Here is a 19,502-nt window from a genome sequence, read left to right as displayed (position 1 = left end):
TTTATATCAAAAGCAAAAAACGCTAAGTAAAGAAACTCTGGAAAATACCCAAGGTGAAAGAAGAGAAAACAACCCACTGGCTTATAATTAGTGTTACAAAATTTAATAAAACGAAGGCTGGGTCGCACATGGTGGCTCATGCCTGTAATCCCAGCACGTTGGGAGGCTGAGGTGGGCAAATCACTTGAGCCCAGGAGTTTGAAACTAGCCTGGGTAGCATGGTAAAACCCCATCTCTACAAAACAACAACAACAACAAACCACAAAAATTAGCAGGGCATGGTGGCACATGCCTGTAGTCCCAGATACTCAGGAGGCTGAGGTGGGAGGATCACCTGAGCCCCAGAGGTCGAGGCTGTAGTGAGCTGTGTTCGTGTGCCATTGCATTCCAGCCTGGGTGAAAGAGCAAAACTCTGACTCAAAAAACAAAACAAAACAAAACAAAAAACCAAAAACCCCACAAAAACAACAAAACAAAAACGAAGGCTGTATTTTTCACTTAGCTTTATTTTCTTCTGTTAACATACTTTTTAGCTTTCCCTCATATTAATATTAACCAAGTATAGTCAGTCATCTGTAATTCTTTTTGGCTGCCTACCATATGAACTTTTTTGCATTTGAAAAACCTCCAACCTTATCAGATAGAGCCTGCCTCTCACTGTGGAGATACTAAGTGCTAGACTTCTCTTTCCCATTTTTCCCTGCAGCTTGGGAGTAGCTGTGTGACCCATGTGTGACTTGGGTCTATCAACCAGACACATGTGCTTTACACTCTGCATGGGAAGTTAGTGATTCAAAGAAGCAGTGATCACAGATAATTTATTCTGGCAAAAGTGCCACAGCTATATCCGGCTTTCTACTAGAAGTTGCACTGGCAGTGTGAGGTGATTTGTGCTTGGCAGTGGCGGCAGTAATAGTTTCATTGGCCCAATTCTATGCCTTTGGCTCTGAAGCCTCTAACACTGGTCTGAAGATACCTACATTTTCCTAATGCCCTTTAATCCCTTTTCTGCTTAAATTAGGGTTGATTTTTGGTGCTTATAGGAAGAATTTGACTTATACATGTATAAAAGGTTGTCTCCTAGTCTTCACTATAATAAACAACCTAGCATAAATATCCTTATTTCCTTTTAAATTTCTAAAAGTCAAAAGCTAGTTGCTTTTTCTTTAAACTGTAAATAATTCTGCCATTATCTTTGTGCATAGGCTATTCTCCACATTTTTCTGTTTTTAAAAAATAGACTTACAGGTGACTACTATTTAACACTTATTTACAAGCCCACAATATAAACTCCCCAACCTCAGAATAAAAAATCCTGAAAATAATTTACTCTCTCCCATCTCAGTCATTATTTTTCGGAGTAACCAGGAAGTAGGAGAATGATAGCAGTGAAACCAACGGCTATAATGTAACTTCATAATTTCTGACACTGGGAAAAGATAATCATTTTCAGAACAGGGTAAGATATTTCAATTAAAATACGGAAAAACTATGCTCAAACGACCATTAAGAATGGACTATCTAAAAATAAAGAGCCTATAAATCTAGGACTGAAATGTTGATGGGCAGTAGCCTGTCAAGGTGACCAGGAGCCAAAGGACTCAGTGCATTCCAGAGTCACAGCGTGCTTTGCCTGGCTTTCTCAACTGGGACTCATATATGCTTCAGTGCTTTTTCACCAACTCTAAATGTCCTTACAAATACAAATGAGCAATGGAAATAGCCATTAATATCTTTCAGTGGAAAGCCTTAAAGATAATAAAGAACACTGTATCAGAGAAGAATAAGGGTTAATAGTTGGATTAAAATAACTTTAGAAGTTTTCCTCAAGCTATAATTCTGAGTTTAAAACTTAAAAGCTTTGTTATACTCCTATGCTATGGTAAAACTGTAACAGAAATGTTTTTCTTTCCTTTTTTTTTTTTTTTTTTTTTGACAACATCTCACTCTGTTGCCCAGGCTGGAGCACAGTGGTCCACTGCAGCCTCAACCTCTTAAGAGATCCTCTTACCAACAAGCCTGGGTAGTTGTTTTTTTTTTAAATATCTTGCAGAGACAGGGTCTCGCCATGTTGCCCAGGCTGGTCTCGAGCTCCTGGTAAGCAATCTGCCCACCTCAGTTTCCCAAAGTGCTGGGATTACAGGCATGAGCTGCTGCGCCAGCCCAAAAACATTTTTCTTAGAGTAGCCTATGGCTTCACACCTCCCCCATTCCATAAACAGTAGAGACAGAGCGTACTCACCTCCAAAGTCACCGCTCTCACCAGCTCTGGATTAGAATTACACAATGCTCCTGCAAGCACCCCTCCAGCACTGAAAGCAGTCAGGGTTGTTAGACTTGGCTGAGAAAAGCCTTGGCCATGAAGCGTCTTAATGCAAGCCTCTAAATCAGCAAGGCCATTGAGTTTTTTAGTTAGGCGGCCATCAGCGTGCCACTGGAGGCCTAACTCACCACCACCTCTGAAATTGAAGGGCAAAAAAGTTTTAGTGGAAAAAAAAAGTTAATAATGTAGGCTGGGGTCAGCAAACTACACCTGGAGGCCTGTTTTTGTGTGGCCCTGGAGCTAAGACTGGTTTTTGCTTTTTAAAGGTTGAGTGAAAACAAGGAATGTGCAACAGAAACTGTATGCTGCCTGCAAAGCTTAAAATGTGACTATGTAGCTCTTTAGAGAAAAAGGTTTGCCAACTCCTGATATAGACAATCCAGAATTGATTCAACGAATATATTTTGAGTGCCTGCCCATTTATCAGGGATTAAGTACAGACCTTAAAAGTAGAAACAAATGAAAATCCCCTACCCTGGAGAAGACAGTAATTTTGTGGGGTAAGAAAACAATGACTTACCCAGCAATGTGGTGTCATTGCTACAACACAAGTGTATTTAAGGTATTACAGGAGCAGAGGAAAGAACATCCATCTGCCAGGTGAGGGGTATATACACGAGTCAGGAACACAAATGCTTTTAAGGAGATGATGCCTAAACTGAGTTGTGAAGGAAAAATTTGAGTTTCCAGAGGGCAAAGAAAAGGCATTAAGACACAGATACGACACAGCATGTATAAGGGCAAGGAGGTGACAGAGCATGTCATTTAAAAGACATGACTTTGGGGGCTGGGCACAGTGCCTCAAGCCTGTCATCTCAGCACTTTGGTAGGCTGAGGTGAGCAGATCACTTGAGGTCAGGAGTTTGAGACCAGACTGGCCAACATGGTGAAACCCCCGTCTCTCCTAAAAATAGAAAAAATTAGCCAGGTGTGGTGGTGCGTGCCTATAAGCCCAGCTACTCAGGAGGCTGAGGCAAGAGAATTACTTGAACCTGGGAGGCAGAGGTTGCAGTGAGCGGAGATTGCGCCACTGCACTCTAGCCTGGGAGACAGAGTGAGACTCCATCTCAAAAAAATACAAAACAAAATAAAAAAAATAAAAGGACATGACTTTGGAAGGCTGAGGCGGGCAGACTGCTTGAGCTCAGGAGTTCGAGACCAGCCTGAGCAACATTGGAAAACCTGTCTCTACTAAAATACAAAAAAATCAGGCTGGTGCGGTGGCTCATGCCTGTAATCCCAGCACTTTGGAAGGCTGAGGCAGGCGGATCACTTGAGGTCAGGAGTTCGAGACCAGCCTGGCCAACATGGCGAAACCCCATCTCTACAAAAATTTCAAAAATTAGTCAGGAGTTATGGCAGGCACCTGTAATCCCAGCTACTCAGGAGGCTGAGGCAGGAGAATCGCTTGAACACTGGAGGCAGAGGCTGCAGTGAGCCAAGATCATGCCACTGCACACTCCAGCCTGGGCGACAGTGCAAGATTCTATCTCAAAAAAAAAAAAAATTCAGACAGTGTGGTGGTGTGCGCCTGTGGTCCCAGCTACTCAGGAGCCTGAAGCATGAGAATCACTTGAACCTGGGAGGCAGAGGTTGCAGTGAGCCGAGATTGTGCCACTGCACTCCAGCCTGGGCGACAAAGCAAAACTGTCTCAAAAAAAAAAAAAAAAAAAGAAAAAGGGTCTGATGATAAATGCCACTACAGAGATCAATCAGACCATTAGGAGTATTATACTGGGGAATCTGGACTTTGTTCTAGAGATGGGGAGGTGGAGAAGAATTTTAAGCAGAAATACAAAATAATATTTGTGTCTTGAAAACAGCTGAAATAAAATGGAAGTTAAATGGAAAACAATTCAGACTGAGAGGCTACTTAAACCTAAATTCAGGAGAACTGAAAGGAAATAATAATATTACTAAATAAGTACAGAGTCTGGTACCTCTATGCAAAAATCCTAAAAACCTATCCTTTTGCTTTTTGGATCAACTAATCTGTTACAGAATCAAGTTTCACCAGTGCTGGTTTAGAATACATAAATTGAATAATAAGAATGAAAAAAATAAGCTTTTGTTCCCTAATATATATTGTTATTCTTGACATCTCTCGCAATGGTCCAGCACTTACATGCCAGGTAAAATATACTGACTCACCGAACATGGCAGTATGCTAATATCCATCCATCATCCACCAGGACCCGCCTCTCAGGCCTGAAATTCATTTTCAAATCCATTCCATAAGCTCCATATACATGTACCAAGAGAGGTTTCTTCTGCAAGTCCTCAGAGTCAGTTTTGTGGAAAACAGTCATTGGCACTAATTTTCCATCCTAGAAATGAAGAATTACTATGTATGTAAAGAAGAGTCTTTTATAATAACTGTTTTATCCCATTTTAAAATACATTGAGGTGCACTGTCCCCACTTGTGTGCCACCTACTGATGTTGAGCACAAATTTGTTTAAGAAAAAGAATTATGGTCTCTAAAAATAAATCACGGCTTTTGGTTTCAGCTACCTTGCTGTCCTACAGTATTAACTAGAAAAGAGCAGCAAGATTGGCCTGAAAACATTTTATTAAATGCAGCTTTTCATGACAATAATGTAATTTTAAAGAGTTCTTCAATACCTACTATAATTTTAAATTTTCAGATGAAACCAAAATACTTACCAAGGTTAGAAGTCCTAGTATAGCACTCTTCCTATGCCTAAGAGCTAGATATTGGCATTTTTCACTTTTGAGTATCTACGAATATGCTGACTAAAGTCTTACCAGCTCAATTTTCTATCCTCTGTAGTCAGAATTCTCAACCATTAAGACCTGAAATCTTACTGATGTTACTGATAACTACCACAATCCTCTTCAAAGGCCCATTTAACTTTATTAAAAAAAAATTTAAAGTGGTTTTAAAATTTTTAGGTAAAATTCTTTGTAGGGTTAAAGTTAAATTATTTGTAAGGTTACTAAGTTACTTGTAGGTTATGTAACCATCCCCCAATGTAGCTCAAACTCATCAATTCCAGTTGATTGAAACTAGGCAGTCTCTGAACAGACAGAAGAACTAATTCTGATCTACCTTTCATAGAAAAAAGATAAAGAAATTGGTTTTCACCCTGCTTAAACTAATGAAATAGCACCGTTTACATAAAGAAAATAAATAATATATCCAAGTCACTCTTCATATTTTCATTCTCATTTTGAAAACTTCACTTTGGGGCAATAACTGGAGACAGCAAAATGTAATCAAATAAGGAGGAAATTCTCCTCTCATTCTTCTTAAAAATACCCAAGTTGTTATGACATTGTTAACTTTCACTTTTAGTAAGATTCACTTTTATAAAACTTGATGTAGATTAATTTCTATAAAACACTCTTGGTCTTTTCACTTCCCAACTCTTCCCCAACTTCAATTATACAATCAGAAAAACTTGCTTGTTGAAAAGTTTTGAAAGGAAGAGGTAAAACAGTAGCTACTCCTGTGATGGGCTGGATCTGGGTTTGCCAGCAGTACTAAAATGCCTGTGGAAAGGTATAGCGCTTCCATTCAGCAGCTGCTTCCCTTCTCCCCTCTTGGCTCTCCAAGAACATGGTGCTTAACTGTTCTTTCCATCTCGGGTCCAATAATTGCAACATTTTGATAGACTAGTCTAATTCCATGTTTGTAAAACCAAACAAAACCTATCTAAAAGATAATACACTAAGTGGGTAACAATGATTATTTCTAAGAGGTGCAGCAAGCAAATGGTACTGAGAAGTAGTCATTTAAGATTTGTTCCGTATTGTTGCATCTGTTCAACAGGCATGTATTGCTTTTGTAATATAAAAATATTAATATTTACTTAAAGATTGTCAGAGAAAAATAAACGAATTAAAGAAAAAAATTCCTAAGAATAAAAGGTTTGTGTTGTAATTCATTGTGTCAGCACATGTGAAATTATCTGATATATGATATGCTAAAGTCTGAAGTTTCCTTAAATTCAAGGCTATAGTTTATATGTTAATTTGTTCCCTACTTGCATAAATTTGTAAATTCTGTATATTGAGTATACCTGGAATATGGATATTTGTTATTTCCTTTTCTGTGTCTCATCTCTCTCTACTCCTCACCCTGCCAATCTTCCCTCTTTTACTTGATTTTGGCCATAATGGCCTCCTTTATATTTGTTCTTTTTCTGAGACAGGATCTTACTCTGTCACACAGGCTGGAATGCAATGGCGCAATCACAACTCACTGCAGCCTCAACCTCCTGGGCTCAAGCAATCCTCCCACATCAGCTTCCCAAGAAGCAGGGACTACAAGCATATGCCACCATGCCTGGCTAATATTTTTGGTTTTTGTAGAGATGAGGTCTCACTATATTGCCCAGGTTGGTTTCTAACTTCTGGGCTCAAGTGATCCTCCCAGCTTGGCCTCCCAAAGTGTTGGGATTACAAGTTTGAGCCACTGTGCCTAGCCCTACACTTCTTCTGTAGGCTGGAGAGCAGTGGTGAGGTCTTGGCTCACTGCAACCTCTGCCTCCTGGGTTCAAAGGATTCTCCTGCCTCAGCCTCCTGAGTAGCTGACATTACAGGCACCTGCCACCACGCCCGGCTAATTTTTTGTATTTTTAGTAGAGATGGGGTTTCACCATATTGGCCAGGCTGGTCTTGACCTCGTGACCTCATGATCTGCCCGCCTCAGCCTCCCAAAGTGCTGGGATTATAGGCGTGTGCCACTGCGCCCGGCCAGCCCTACACTTCTTGAATTGTATAATTTCTCCCCAAATTCAGGGCCTCTATACAAAATGGAATCCCCTATCTCCTTTCTAGTTTACTCTTAATCATCCTAGTGGTCTTACCTGAGACATAACTTCCTTGGAGAAAACTTCCCTGATCTCTCTAGACTAGGTAAAATCCCTTTGCTCTATGCTCCCACTGTACTCAGTATGTCCTCCTTTGCAGCAGTCAGTACATTATTAATGACTTTTTAAACATGTCATCTTTCCTGCTAGATGTAAGCTCCATGAAGGCAGGGACTGTATCAGTCTAGTTTACTCTAGTCAACTACCACCTTCACTATTTTTGCCATAACTACATACCAACTCTATTAATTTTTTCTTAAAATCAACTTTAAAAAATCAGACATAAACAACATGTAAAATAAAAAGTTTGACATGCTATAAATTTTCTTTTTTTTTTTTTTTTTTGAGACGGAGTCTTGCTCTGTAGCCCAGACTGGAGTGCAGTGGCACGATCTAGGCTCACTGCATGCTCCGCCTCCTGGGTTCACGCCATTCTCCTGCCTCAGCCTCCCAAGTAGCTGGGACTACAGGCGCCCGCCACCATGCCCAGCTAATTTTTTGTATTTTTAGTAGAGATGGGGTTTCACCGTGTTAGCCAGGATGGTCTCAATCTCCTGACCTCGTGATCCACCCTCCTCGGCCTCCCAAAGTGCTGGGATTACAGGCGTGAGCCACCGCGCCCGGCCGACATGCTATAAATTTTCTAATCCATGTTAAAACAAACATGAATATTAAGGTTAAAAAAAATTCACGTATCCCTAAAGTCATTTGGGTATTACTGTGGTCTAAGAAATCAACATTAGGAAACCGTGCTAATGTAACTCCAACAACTGCATGGCATCTGGCAAACGGTATGCTTTCAGTAAATGGGAGCTGAAAGTGAAGATTATAAGACCTACCTTGCTTTTGGCTTCTAGACGTAAAACGCGACTAGTCTTTGTGATTGGGTCTTCATGCCCAGTTTCCTCAAACAGTTTGCCTTCTGCAAACTTGTATGTGTAATATTTTGGGGGACGTATTGGAGAGCAAAGTTGAAAGGGGCAGTTCTTTGGGTCAGAATTTGTATCCATTATGAATCCACAGGCCCAAGGAGGGAGCTAAAGAAATAAAACAGCTATTTTTATTCTTTATTTAGGCCACCAAGTATCATTAATTAAATTTCTAAGTCTTCTCCAAACAAGATGATGTGGATATCTCGTTTACTTTTTGTTACCACATGATGCCTCATTCAAGGATTACTTTATCACAACAACATACATTTCAAATAAAAAACAAAACTGTACATTAATGACCAATAAAATAAGACAAACTATAGGAAAATGATTTATCATGATTCTAGCTTTACATGAAATTGCCTTTAACATAAAAGTTTATTTTGGAGTATAATCTTGGATAATAAAATAGTAAAATGGAAGAATAAGAGCAAATCAAATAGTAATTCCAGAACCCACCGACACTGCCAAGATCTCTGTTCTCAAAGAACATGAAATTCCTCACATGCGTGTGTTTTTCATAATTTACCCACTAGTCCTTACCCTGCTGCCTGGACAGCCACAGTGATGACAGTTATTATTTCAGGGCTATAAACGGGCTCAGCAGCATTAAGGCATTTGCAATTTGTTTCTAACTTTTAGCTCCTAGGCTAACCATTGTGCAGAACAAAACCTCTTCTGGCACATCTACTCTGAGAGACTCACAGCTATTATACTCAAGGTTCTTAACTTTAAGAAAAAAGGAAAGGAATCAAAATTTATTCTCTCAGAGCAGCAGGGTCCAGCTTCAAGCCTTGCACTAACATCCCTCTTACACCTTTTAAAGAACTCTGGTAAGCAGGTTGACAGAGTGTTAGAAATGGTACCGAGAGGCAGAACATTAAAAGAAAATTGCCTTTCTTTTCCTGAGTAATTGTAGAAAGAGCAAATTCCTTAGAAAATCAGAGGCACAGAAACATCACTGGAGGGCACTATTGAAAAAGGGCAGCCGGGGATTTGTGCGTAAAGAGGATACCATTCCATCTGCAGCAACTACAGCCAGAGTTTACGTTCTCTGAGCAAATCTCTTATTAATAAAAAAAAAAAAATCTATTTTCATGAAACACTAATAAGGACACACATCTGCAATCTCTAAAAGCTCCTAATGTATGCTTCTCACATTGAGGGTTGTTTTAAAGGATAACTTGTCTATTTAAATTTAAGCCATAACTGGAGAGTAAAATGTAAACAAAAATTGAGAAATCTGGTAGCATAGTTATAAGCAAGCAAACTGAGACTTGAGAGGGAAAAAAAGGAAGCACTGCTACAAACCTCATAACCAGGCCTCAGAGCGAGGGTACAAGGTTCCTTAGCCCATGGAAGCTCAAGTTTTTCTGCCCTTTGATGAGACTTCAGGACAGTCTCTATGTGACCCATGCAGTAAGCTGTCTTAGCTTTAGACCAAGTGGTTCCAATAAATCAAAAAGTATTTTTGGTGTTTTTCTAAAACTAATGGGACCAACATTAATGTTTTAATCATAATAAAAACTGTTTCAAGGCTATGGACTTTTAAAAGTTCATCCAGCTAATGCAGATATAAGTATTAACTAACTCAAGGATATCTTAAGCCACATTTCCTATTCAGATAAGCCTGCAGTGTATCTGTGTATATTAATGGACAGCACCAGAGAGTAAGTAGGCCAGGAGATAGGGAGACATTCCTTAGATACCTGACAGAAACAGGTTCAGTTTTAGCACTCTACCAGCAAACTATAGTTATTTCATCAAAAGAATAAGACATGCATGCCGAAAGAAAATTGGCCTGAATATGCAGACTCCTCCTCTAAATAAAACTGATGTTAGCATACAGCAAAAAACGTCCCAACTGGCCTAAATTAAATATCATAACTTCTTTTTGTGACAAAAAAAAAATACTTCCAGAAAATACTGATGGCATGATGACCAAGGATACAAGGCAAATATGTGAAGGGTTTTACATTTCTGTTGCTAAGATAGAATTTATTTATTTATTTAGAGACGGAGTCTTGCTCTTGCACCCAGGCTGGAACGCAGTGGCGTGATCTCGGCTCACTGCAGCCTCCAGCTCTCGGCTTCAAGTGACTCTCCTGCCTCAGCCTCCAGAATAGCTGGGACTATAGGCGCCTGCCACCACGCCTGGCTAGTTTTTGTATTTTTAGTATTCTTTGTATTTTATATTTTTTGTATTTTTAGTAGAGACAGGGTTTTGCCATGTTGGCCAGGGTGGTCTTGAACTCCTCACCTCAGGTGATCCGCCTGCCTTGGTCTCCCAAAGTGCTGGGATTACAGGCTGAGATTGAATTTAAAAAGATCTTTTAATCAAGTGCCCACCAGGCAGAGATACTGCATAAAGAAATATTTTATAATGCACTCACGCTATGGTTAAAGATTTTGTCTTTTGTGTATGGATGGCACTGTCTATGTATATTAATTAATATTATTCAGGTTCATAAAAAGGGTCTGATCTATAAAATTCTCTTTATTATATACCAGGTACTAACCAGAAAGATCAAGAAGTATTTAATTCCACTTGATGATGACTAGAACATTATAAAAGTCGTAATAGGTACTATCATTTGGGAAGGGTCAGAAAATGAAGAGATAGAAGATACAGAATAAATTAAAGACATAATGTTTGTTCCAGTGGAATTTAAAACCATGGAAACTGGGGCATATCTTTAAAATAAGAATACTTACAAAAAATATAAAAGGTCATATTTACTTAGAAGTCAAATCATATAGCAGAGTAAACTCCACATGACATTTCTAACTTTCCTGACATAGAATTTTGTTCTAACAAGTGCATTGCTAGAAATTACATATTCTCTCCCATTCTTATTCATACAGACTGAAATAATAATAGATGCTCCACCAGTTTTCCCAACTGAAGATGTCTAAATTTGGCACCAGTTAACATGTAAATGGTTAGCCATAGGCAGAAGATTGAAAACTGGACCCCTTCCTTACACCATATATACAAATCAACTCAAGATGAATTAAAGACTTAAATGTAAAACCTAAGACTATAAAAACCCTTGAAGAAAACCTAGGAAATATAATTCTACAGAAAGGCAAAGATTTTATGACAAAGATGCCAAAAGCAATTGCAACAAAAACAAAAATCAGCAACTGGAAACTAAAGAGTTCCTGCACAGCAAAATAAACTATCAACAGAGTAAATAGACAACCTACAGAATGGGAGAAAATATTTACAAACTATGCATCTGACAAAGATCTAGTATCCAGAATTTATAAGGAACTTATATTAACAAGCAAAACAAACAAAAACAGAAAAAAACCCCAACACCATAAAAAAGTGGGCAAAGGACATGAACAGATATTTTTAAAAGACATACATGCAGCCAACAAGCATACGAAAAAAATGCTCAACATCACTAACCATTAGAGGAATGCAAATTGAAACCGCAATGAGATACCATCTCACATCAGTTAGAATGACTGTAGTTAAAAAGTCAAAATATAACAGATGCTGGTGAGGCTGTAGAAAAAAGGGAAAGCTTATACACTGCTAGTGGAAATGTAAGTTCAGCCACTGTGGAAAGCAGTTTGGGAATTTCTCAAAGAATGTAAAACAGAACTACTATTTGACTCAGCAATCCCATTATTGGATATATAACCAAAGGAATACAAATCGCTCTACCATAAAGACACATGCACACATTATGTTCATCACAATAGCAAAGACATGGAATCAACCTAAATGTCCATCAATGACAGACTGGATACAGAAAATGTGGTACATATATACCATAGAATACTACACAGCCATAAAAAAGAGATAATGTTCTTTGCAGCAACATGGATGAAGCTGGAGGCCATTATCTTAAGCAAGCCAACAGAGGAACAGAAAATCAAACACCACATGTTCTCACTTATAAGTGGGAGCTAAACATTGTGTCCATATGGACACAAGGAAGAGAATAACAGACACTGGGGCCTACCTGAGGGTCGAGGGAGGGTGAGGATTGAAAAACTACCTATTGGGTACTATACTTATTACCTGGGTGACAAAATAATAGGTATATCAAACCCCTGTGGCAGACAATTTATCTATTAAACCAACCTGCACATGTACCCCTGAAAGTAAAAGTTAAAAAAAAAGAAATGCTATCTAAAATAATAATATTAAAATTTTTAAAATTAGCAAGTGAAAAGAAATACTTTGCACTCCAGCAGATGAAGACAATAAGGACATCCCTCCAGTCAGTCACCATTTTGGTTTTAGGACACTTACATAGTGTTCTAAGAGACTGGACATTACATTTGATCTTTTGATTTTAGGGAGTAGCTGGAGAATTTCAGTTATTTCAGGCCCTTGTTGTTTCTTATTTATACCAATAAAACAATCTCAAAACTAGCTTCCTGCCCCTTACTTCTTTTTGGTTTAGTGTATCCTAATATGGCTGCCACTCCTCAAACCATTCCCCTGCTCAAAAACTTCAAATGTTACCTTTCATAATTAATAAATTTCTCATATTGACACTCACAAAAAGTCAAATCATGGCTTCATCCCCCAGAAATGTATAGCGCTTTAATAAAACAGAACAATTAACAGTTTCCTGAACATTTTCTGAATGTCAGAGCATACAGCTTCATTTGATGGCTTTCTCATCTTGGAATACCATCCCCTCTGCACCTGTCAAAATCCTATCTCTCCTCTCTGGTTTATTTCACATTCAACCAACTTTACCAAAAGCTTTCCTGGGCCTTCTTCTCTAGTTTGAGCCCCACAGCACATTTTATGTTTTTGATACTACTTATTTAAATCCATGATATACTTAACCTTTGTGTACTAGTTTAATCTTATGATTAACTATATCTTCCTTAAGGCTAGGATATTCTGCTTTAACAGCTTTCGATTCTATAATGCCCGATACAGTATTGTGCACATAAAAGTTCAATAAAAAGCCACTGAATTGACTGAAATTGCATTTTTACAGGAGTTTTAAGAATATTGGAGTTAGGGAGGTATAAATGGTCTATGCTGTTTGCTCATCAACTGGCTCAATAACTCTTTTCATATCAAACAAAATGGAAGCCATCCTCTTCCCTTCAGTGCCTACTACCTCAACTCACATGTTAATGCTGCTTTAAAACTAGGCAATAAGGTTGTCATTCACCAATTTTAGGAAGTTCACTTGTGAAGGCAGGTTATCTTTCCTGGTAGCCACAAGCAGTATCAACTAGTCAGCTTGCCAAGCAGTCTTGCCACTATTACCCTTCTGTGCTGCTGTGGAGACCACTGCTACTCCTACACTGAAAGAAACCAAAGTTTGCTCCCTGCATCCCCTGCGGATAAGAAAACTGGCAGAGAGAAGATGATGCAGACAAAAGCATGTAGTGGCTAAAACACAATGGATACCACTACTGTCCCTGTTGGGGATGTGGGATGGGGGAACAGCAGTCAGTGTTTAGGCACTAGCTACCAAGTTTGGCCTGAGTTTTTACTATATCTAAAGTTGTAGAGATATGTGAGGTAGAGAGATATACAGAAAGAGAAATATTAGCACTTAACTCTACTTGTGAAGTCCATGCCATAAGACACTATCTTAAGTAAAACTGCATAAAAAGCAAGATCCTCTAAGTAATTCTAAGATAACCCTCCTAAACCCAAGAGTGAGTTTGCTAAATTCCATTTAAGTTACATTCCTTTCAAGAAAAAGAACACTGCTGCCACTATTCAAAATGTGATGTTCTGTTAAGCTAAACTGCATATATATTTTGATTAACAGTATTAACTTCTGAAAATTAAACATACCTTTAGAGACCGAACTGAATCATCAGCCAGACCAATCACATTAACATAAAGGAGATTGCTGTGCTTCAGAAATAGAACACAGTGATCCTTAAACATGTCCAAGTCTATCACTTTTGTATTTCTCTTCATTGTAAAAAATAAATCCCAATTCATAATTGCAGGGGTATCAGCCGCTGTTCTCATTAGCTACGTGGAACAAAGTTAGAAGACATATAGGTAAGAAAACAAGAAGGCTGCAGCATCCAGAGATGCAATCACTGAGAACTAGACCATACTAGTCCTCACTGTTTTATGAAGAGCTGAAGGAACTAACGCTGCATCAGGGATAAAGTGTGACCATCAACCATATGAATGAGTCCTGACTAGCCTGCTGGGTGGCGAGACAGTACGTCCAGTGCTTAGCCAACCACTGGACATTTGAGTGAGGGCACTGACAGCTAGCTGACTACAGATACATCAGTGAGCTTAGCTGATACCAGCAGAAGAACTGCCTAGCTGAGATCAATCCAAATTGCCAACTCATAAAATCACGAGTTTATAAGTTTGCTCTTTTAAGCTACTAAGTTTGATTTTGTTAACATAAACTCAGGACAGAATATGTTTTATTTACTAACTTTTTAGGCACAATTAAAATATGTAGAGGCATTAGCTCTAAGGGAAAAGAAATGGGATTGGTTATACATAGGAAGGTGGCATCAATTTATAAAACAATGAGCTCTTGGAGCAAGAAATGTTGTTGATCGAAGTGTGACACTTCTTAACAGCCCAAATAGTAACGAGCATCCAGGATTACCTTAAATTCTGTAGGTTCTCCAACATTAGTGAGAATGTATAATTCATCATCTCTGTGTTCAACATAGTAAAGGACCCCATGTATTCGCTTCTGGATAAGTACTGGTGGGTCCCAAGGGCTCAGGCCATCTATCAACCACACTTCAGAAGTAGTCTTGTTCATAATATTTATGGTGAGGAAACGACTGTCTTTTGTAAGATAAAGGAAAACAAAGTAGCTAGAGAGAGAGAGACAGACATGAGATCACAGTTTATTTCAGATGCATGCTACCTTGTTAAGGACAGTATCTCAGAGGTGGTCAGTATACATGTTGATTTATAATGCAGATAGGAAATTAAAATAATTCCTTAGTGAATATCACTTGTAACTTTAACAATTAGCTATTATTTTTCTCATTTTCTCCTAAAGGGCATTCAAAATAATTTACTTCTAACATTTTATCATAAATGTTTTTCAAAAATAAAGAAAAGTTGAAAAAACCATCTTGATTCCATCATTGCTAACATTTTGCTATATTTACTTTATTACATATCTATGCACCTATTAATCCATCTTTATTTGGATGCATTTCAAGGTAAACTACAAACGTCATTTCTCAATCACATGAGTAGATAACATAGCTTTTTGCTGAGAAGAGGAAATAAACTTTCTATAGGAGACACAAATAGGGAATAAAAGGGACACGGAGTTATTTTTATTTTCTTCTTTCTCTGCATGCATCTTGGATTTTTTTTCCTTTCTCCCAGTTTTTACAACAAAATAGAATAGGAAGAAAACCCCTCACAATCTTACTAATGTAACACATTTAAAACATTAACATAGCTATTTTACTTTTTAAATTTTTCCTTCTAAGTTATATTTATATTTCATGCGTGTCTTTAAATAGATGTAATTATAGATACAATTTTTGATTCTGTATTTCTTACTTCATATATCAATTTTCTCCCTACATGAGTTGAAAGTCTTTGTGATTATTATTTTTAATGGCTACCTAATATTATAACAGGTTTAATGGCTACCTAATATATCATAATTCTTAAAAATTTAGATTTTAATGTTTCATTATAATAAACAATATAACAAGAAACATATTCATGAAGATATTTTCCCCTTCCATGATCTTCACAATTATTTTCCCAAGACAAATTTTTAGAAATGGAAATACTAATTTAATAAGTGTATTTTTATGACTTGATGAATATAATCAAATAATATCCTAGAAGCACTATACTAACATAATGAGTGGCTTTAAATGTTATATTTATATTTTTCCTTATTATAAAAGTAATTTATACTGAAACTACTGAAAAACGTAAAGAATCCCAATGCCCCCAAATAACAACCGCTTATAGTTTGGTAACATTTCTTCTGTATTGGATCACATTACCATGTTTATTTGTCAATCGTTATTTCTTTTGTGAAATGTCTGTGTCTATTTTAAACTTGGAATGTAGCTTAAATTATTAGTATGTAAATAGCTCTTTAAAAATTAAGAATATTGGCTGGGCACAGTGGCTCACAACTGTAATCCCAGCACTCTGGGAGGCCAAAGCGGGCAGATCACCTGAGATCAGGAGTTCAAGACCACCCTGGCCAACATGGTGAAACCCCATCTCCACAAAAAATACAAAAATTAGCCAGGCATGGTGGCAGGTGCCTGTAATCCCAGCTACTTGGGAGGCTGAGGCAGAAGAATCACTTGAACCTGGGAGACAGAGGTTGCAGTGAGCTGAGATTGCGCCACTGCACTCCAGTCTGGGTGACAGAGTGAGACTCTGTTTCAAAAAAAAAAAAAAAAAAAATTAAGAATCTTAACTTGTCTTTTTGTTGAAAACACTTTCCTCCATTTTGTTATCTAGATTTTAACTATTTACAATAGTTTTTGTGGTTTTTGACTTGAGTTTAATATTTTAGGTAATTGAGACTGCTACTACCCTTTGTAATTTCTTATATTGATTTTATGTTTCAAAAATATTCCAACCAAGTTGACTAAAAAGCTTATATTTTCATCTTATTAAAAAATTATTTTTCTCAATGGATTCTTTAAATCTCTTAGGAATGTATGCTGACATATACAATGATGAAAATTATTTTTTCCCAAATAGTATTTCCCATTGCATTATAAAATAACACCGATTCATTTTTCATTAGTTTGTGATGCCTTTTATCATATAAATTTTCACATAGACTAGGATCTGTTTTAGAGTTATTCTAGGCTCTATTATTTGTCTATCAATTTGTATTATTTTTACTGTTATTGCTTTATATGCTTTAATATATAATTGTAGGGCAAGTCCCCTACCCTACTTTGCTCTTTATTTTCAACACTTTCTTCGCTGTTTTTATATATTTTTGTTTGCTTGGTTTGGTGATGACAAATTAAACTACTTGACCAAATAGTTGGTAGATATGTGGTTACAGGAAGTGAGAACACAAGTGGCTCTAGGGTAAAATGTGTCTAAGAGAATATAAGAAATATAAAGAACTAGAGGTTAATCTTTTCTTCCAATTATTTCTATTGACAATTATTTTTAAATTTAAAATGTATTATAAAAATAATAATGCTTATTACAAAAAGAAAAAAGAAAAGTAAAAAAAAAACCATTGTTAGTACTTTGGGTATATTTCCTTTCAATCTTTTAAAAATGCATCTTTTTTCCTTGATACCCAATTGAAACCATAGCATATATTTAATTTTTTCACCTAGCACAATAACACATTTTTGAGTTAGTTTTAATTTATAATTTAGTAGCAACACATACTTTAAATTCTTCTATATATTACTAAGAATTTAATGGTTAAAAGGTACTCAACAATCATCAGGAACAAGGGGTTTTAGTTTGAAAGAGACATACCTATCTAAGTATATACCATTTATTTAAGCAACAGATACTGACTAAATAGCACTATACAAACCTGGCACCCTGCTTATCAATTAAGATGCAAAGGTGAAACAGACTCGGTCTGTTCACAATCTAGCAGTTCTAGGTCATCTTTATGAATTTACATGAATGAACTATGTTGTAATTCACAAAATCAATTTCAGTTTTTAATAAAATATTAGTGATATATCTGTATTTACTCTGATTTTGAATATTACCAGACTCCAATTTTGAATACAAACAACTAATAAAAGAATGATCGTTTTAGCCTTATTATTCCTGGTTCCAACCAAAATAAACATTTTAAGTCAACCAAAGTCAGTACTTTAAATAACTGGAGGAAGGTTCTGGAGAGAAAGATTTAATTATATTATTCTAGTACCTTGGGTCTTTTTCTGTGTAAAAGCGTTCATTACGTTTGTTATCACCAAAAGTGGCTCGATATACGTCATGACAGCGAAGGTTCCTCTGGAAGGTGTAGAATAAAACATCTTCATCTTCCTCGTCCTTTACCCACTCTGAAAGAAAATAATGAGATAATTATACATAATCACCTATATTCCATTAAAAAAAAAAAAGCACAGCACATTCTAATTTTGAATGCCAGTGAGAACATGTGCAAGTTTATCCCTGGAAATCTAAATATTTGACTGTATCTAATCTGTGCTGTATATAAGCCAGAGAGCTTTCCTGAGAATAAACCACTACTACACCATTCCAAGGTTTCAAGTAGTTATCAGTCTCAGGGTACTCAAGTTTCTAAATAAGAGCTAAATGCTCAATATTTAGCAAAGACATTGGTAAAGTCACATTTGCTTTTAGGAGGTGAATTCCGTCTCAATCTACAACTTGAAACTGTAAGTCTGAAGAAATATTGCATCTTTCTCTCATGTGTAAACCTTCTCTGTCTGCTTTCAAGCCACAGGATATCTCCAACTACCAAACACAACTTAATGCTGATTCTTGATCCCACCAGAAGCTGTCAACAGAAGTTTGCACACAATTACACCATGACTGCCACCTGGCTGACAGTGATTGTAAGTCATCATTGTATAATACGCACCATGATTTTAAAGGTTATAAAATGTACAAAATATATGTCTTAGAATTCAATAGTTAGGGTATAATTTCAATTCACTGCAACAACGTTTAGTTAAACAATGGAGAAAATGATGGCAGAAAATGAAAAGAGAGGACAAAATGTAACATATGTACCACTCAATGATAAATTTAAAGTTAGTTCTATTACTAAAAATGTCACAGCTTCCATTGATAAACAGGTTAGTTCAACACATACCAAGTTCTTTGGTAGTGACTTTATGCTGTAACAGCTCTATAAGACAACATGAGATTAAAAAAATACATTCAAGCTTAAAGTTGAATAAAATATTAAGATGCAACTTACGTGTAAAAATTTATTCTAGATAATAATTTGGCAAATAATTCTGATAAATCAAAACACATCGTATGACATGGACTCTAATTATAACACTTTTAAAAACATGAGTATTTTAAAATTACCCATCTAGATATATAATTAAATAAGGGAAGGTCTCCTGAATAAGAGGTACATAGGAAGATGTATAGTCCATAGGGATATATGAATCAGGCATTCACCTTCTCCCTCACTCACATGTGACAAAAAAATGTTCCAAAAGTGTTACCGTTGCCTTTCAACAGAGAGGACTATTTTGGTTGGTGGCTTACCAAAACTGGACACATTCGGGAAAGAAGCTTCCATTACGGGCTGATCGCTGAGCTTTATAATTACACAGGTAGATGCTTCAGAATCTTCAGTTCTTATCTTGGCAGCCACATATTTTTCATCTGGAGCAACTCTGATACAATCAATGAAGGGCTGGTCTAACTTAAGTTCCTCCAAATTGAATAAAACTTCATAATTATCATTGTCTGCTGTATAAAGAAAAATACGAAAGT

The 19,502-nt window shown here is 36.9% G+C and overlaps 1 protein-coding gene across 9 annotated transcripts in view; it reads right to left on the bottom strand.

The window, feature by feature from the left end:
• PREPL (prolyl endopeptidase like) overlaps positions 1-19,502 on the bottom strand; it is a 43,323-nt gene that overhangs the window by 5,711 nt on the left and 18,110 nt on the right. For all 9 annotated transcript variants that reach the window (XM_004029164.5, XM_055377814.2, XM_019021124.4 and 6 more), the window contains 7 exons: positions 19,272-19,478; positions 17,947-18,082; positions 14,683-14,899; positions 13,890-14,075; positions 8,000-8,197; positions 4,475-4,650; positions 2,243-2,459 (listed from right to left, as the gene is read on the bottom strand). In XM_004029164.5, coding sequence (XP_004029213.1) covers positions 2,243-2,459; positions 4,475-4,650; positions 8,000-8,197; positions 13,890-14,075; positions 14,683-14,899; positions 17,947-18,082; positions 19,272-19,478 — 1,337 coding nt within the window. The remainder of the gene's footprint in view (positions 1-2,242; positions 2,460-4,474; positions 4,651-7,999; positions 8,198-13,889; positions 14,076-14,682; positions 14,900-17,946; positions 18,083-19,271; positions 19,479-19,502) is intronic.

This window comes from Gorilla gorilla, chromosome 12, assembly GCF_029281585.2.
Source record: "Gorilla gorilla gorilla isolate KB3781 chromosome 12, NHGRI_mGorGor1-v2.1_pri, whole genome shotgun sequence".
Lineage (NCBI taxonomy): Eukaryota > Metazoa > Chordata > Mammalia > Primates > Hominidae > Gorilla > Gorilla gorilla.
The sequence above is the reverse complement of the archived record's forward strand: the minus strand, read 5'-3'. Positions and strand labels throughout refer to the sequence as shown.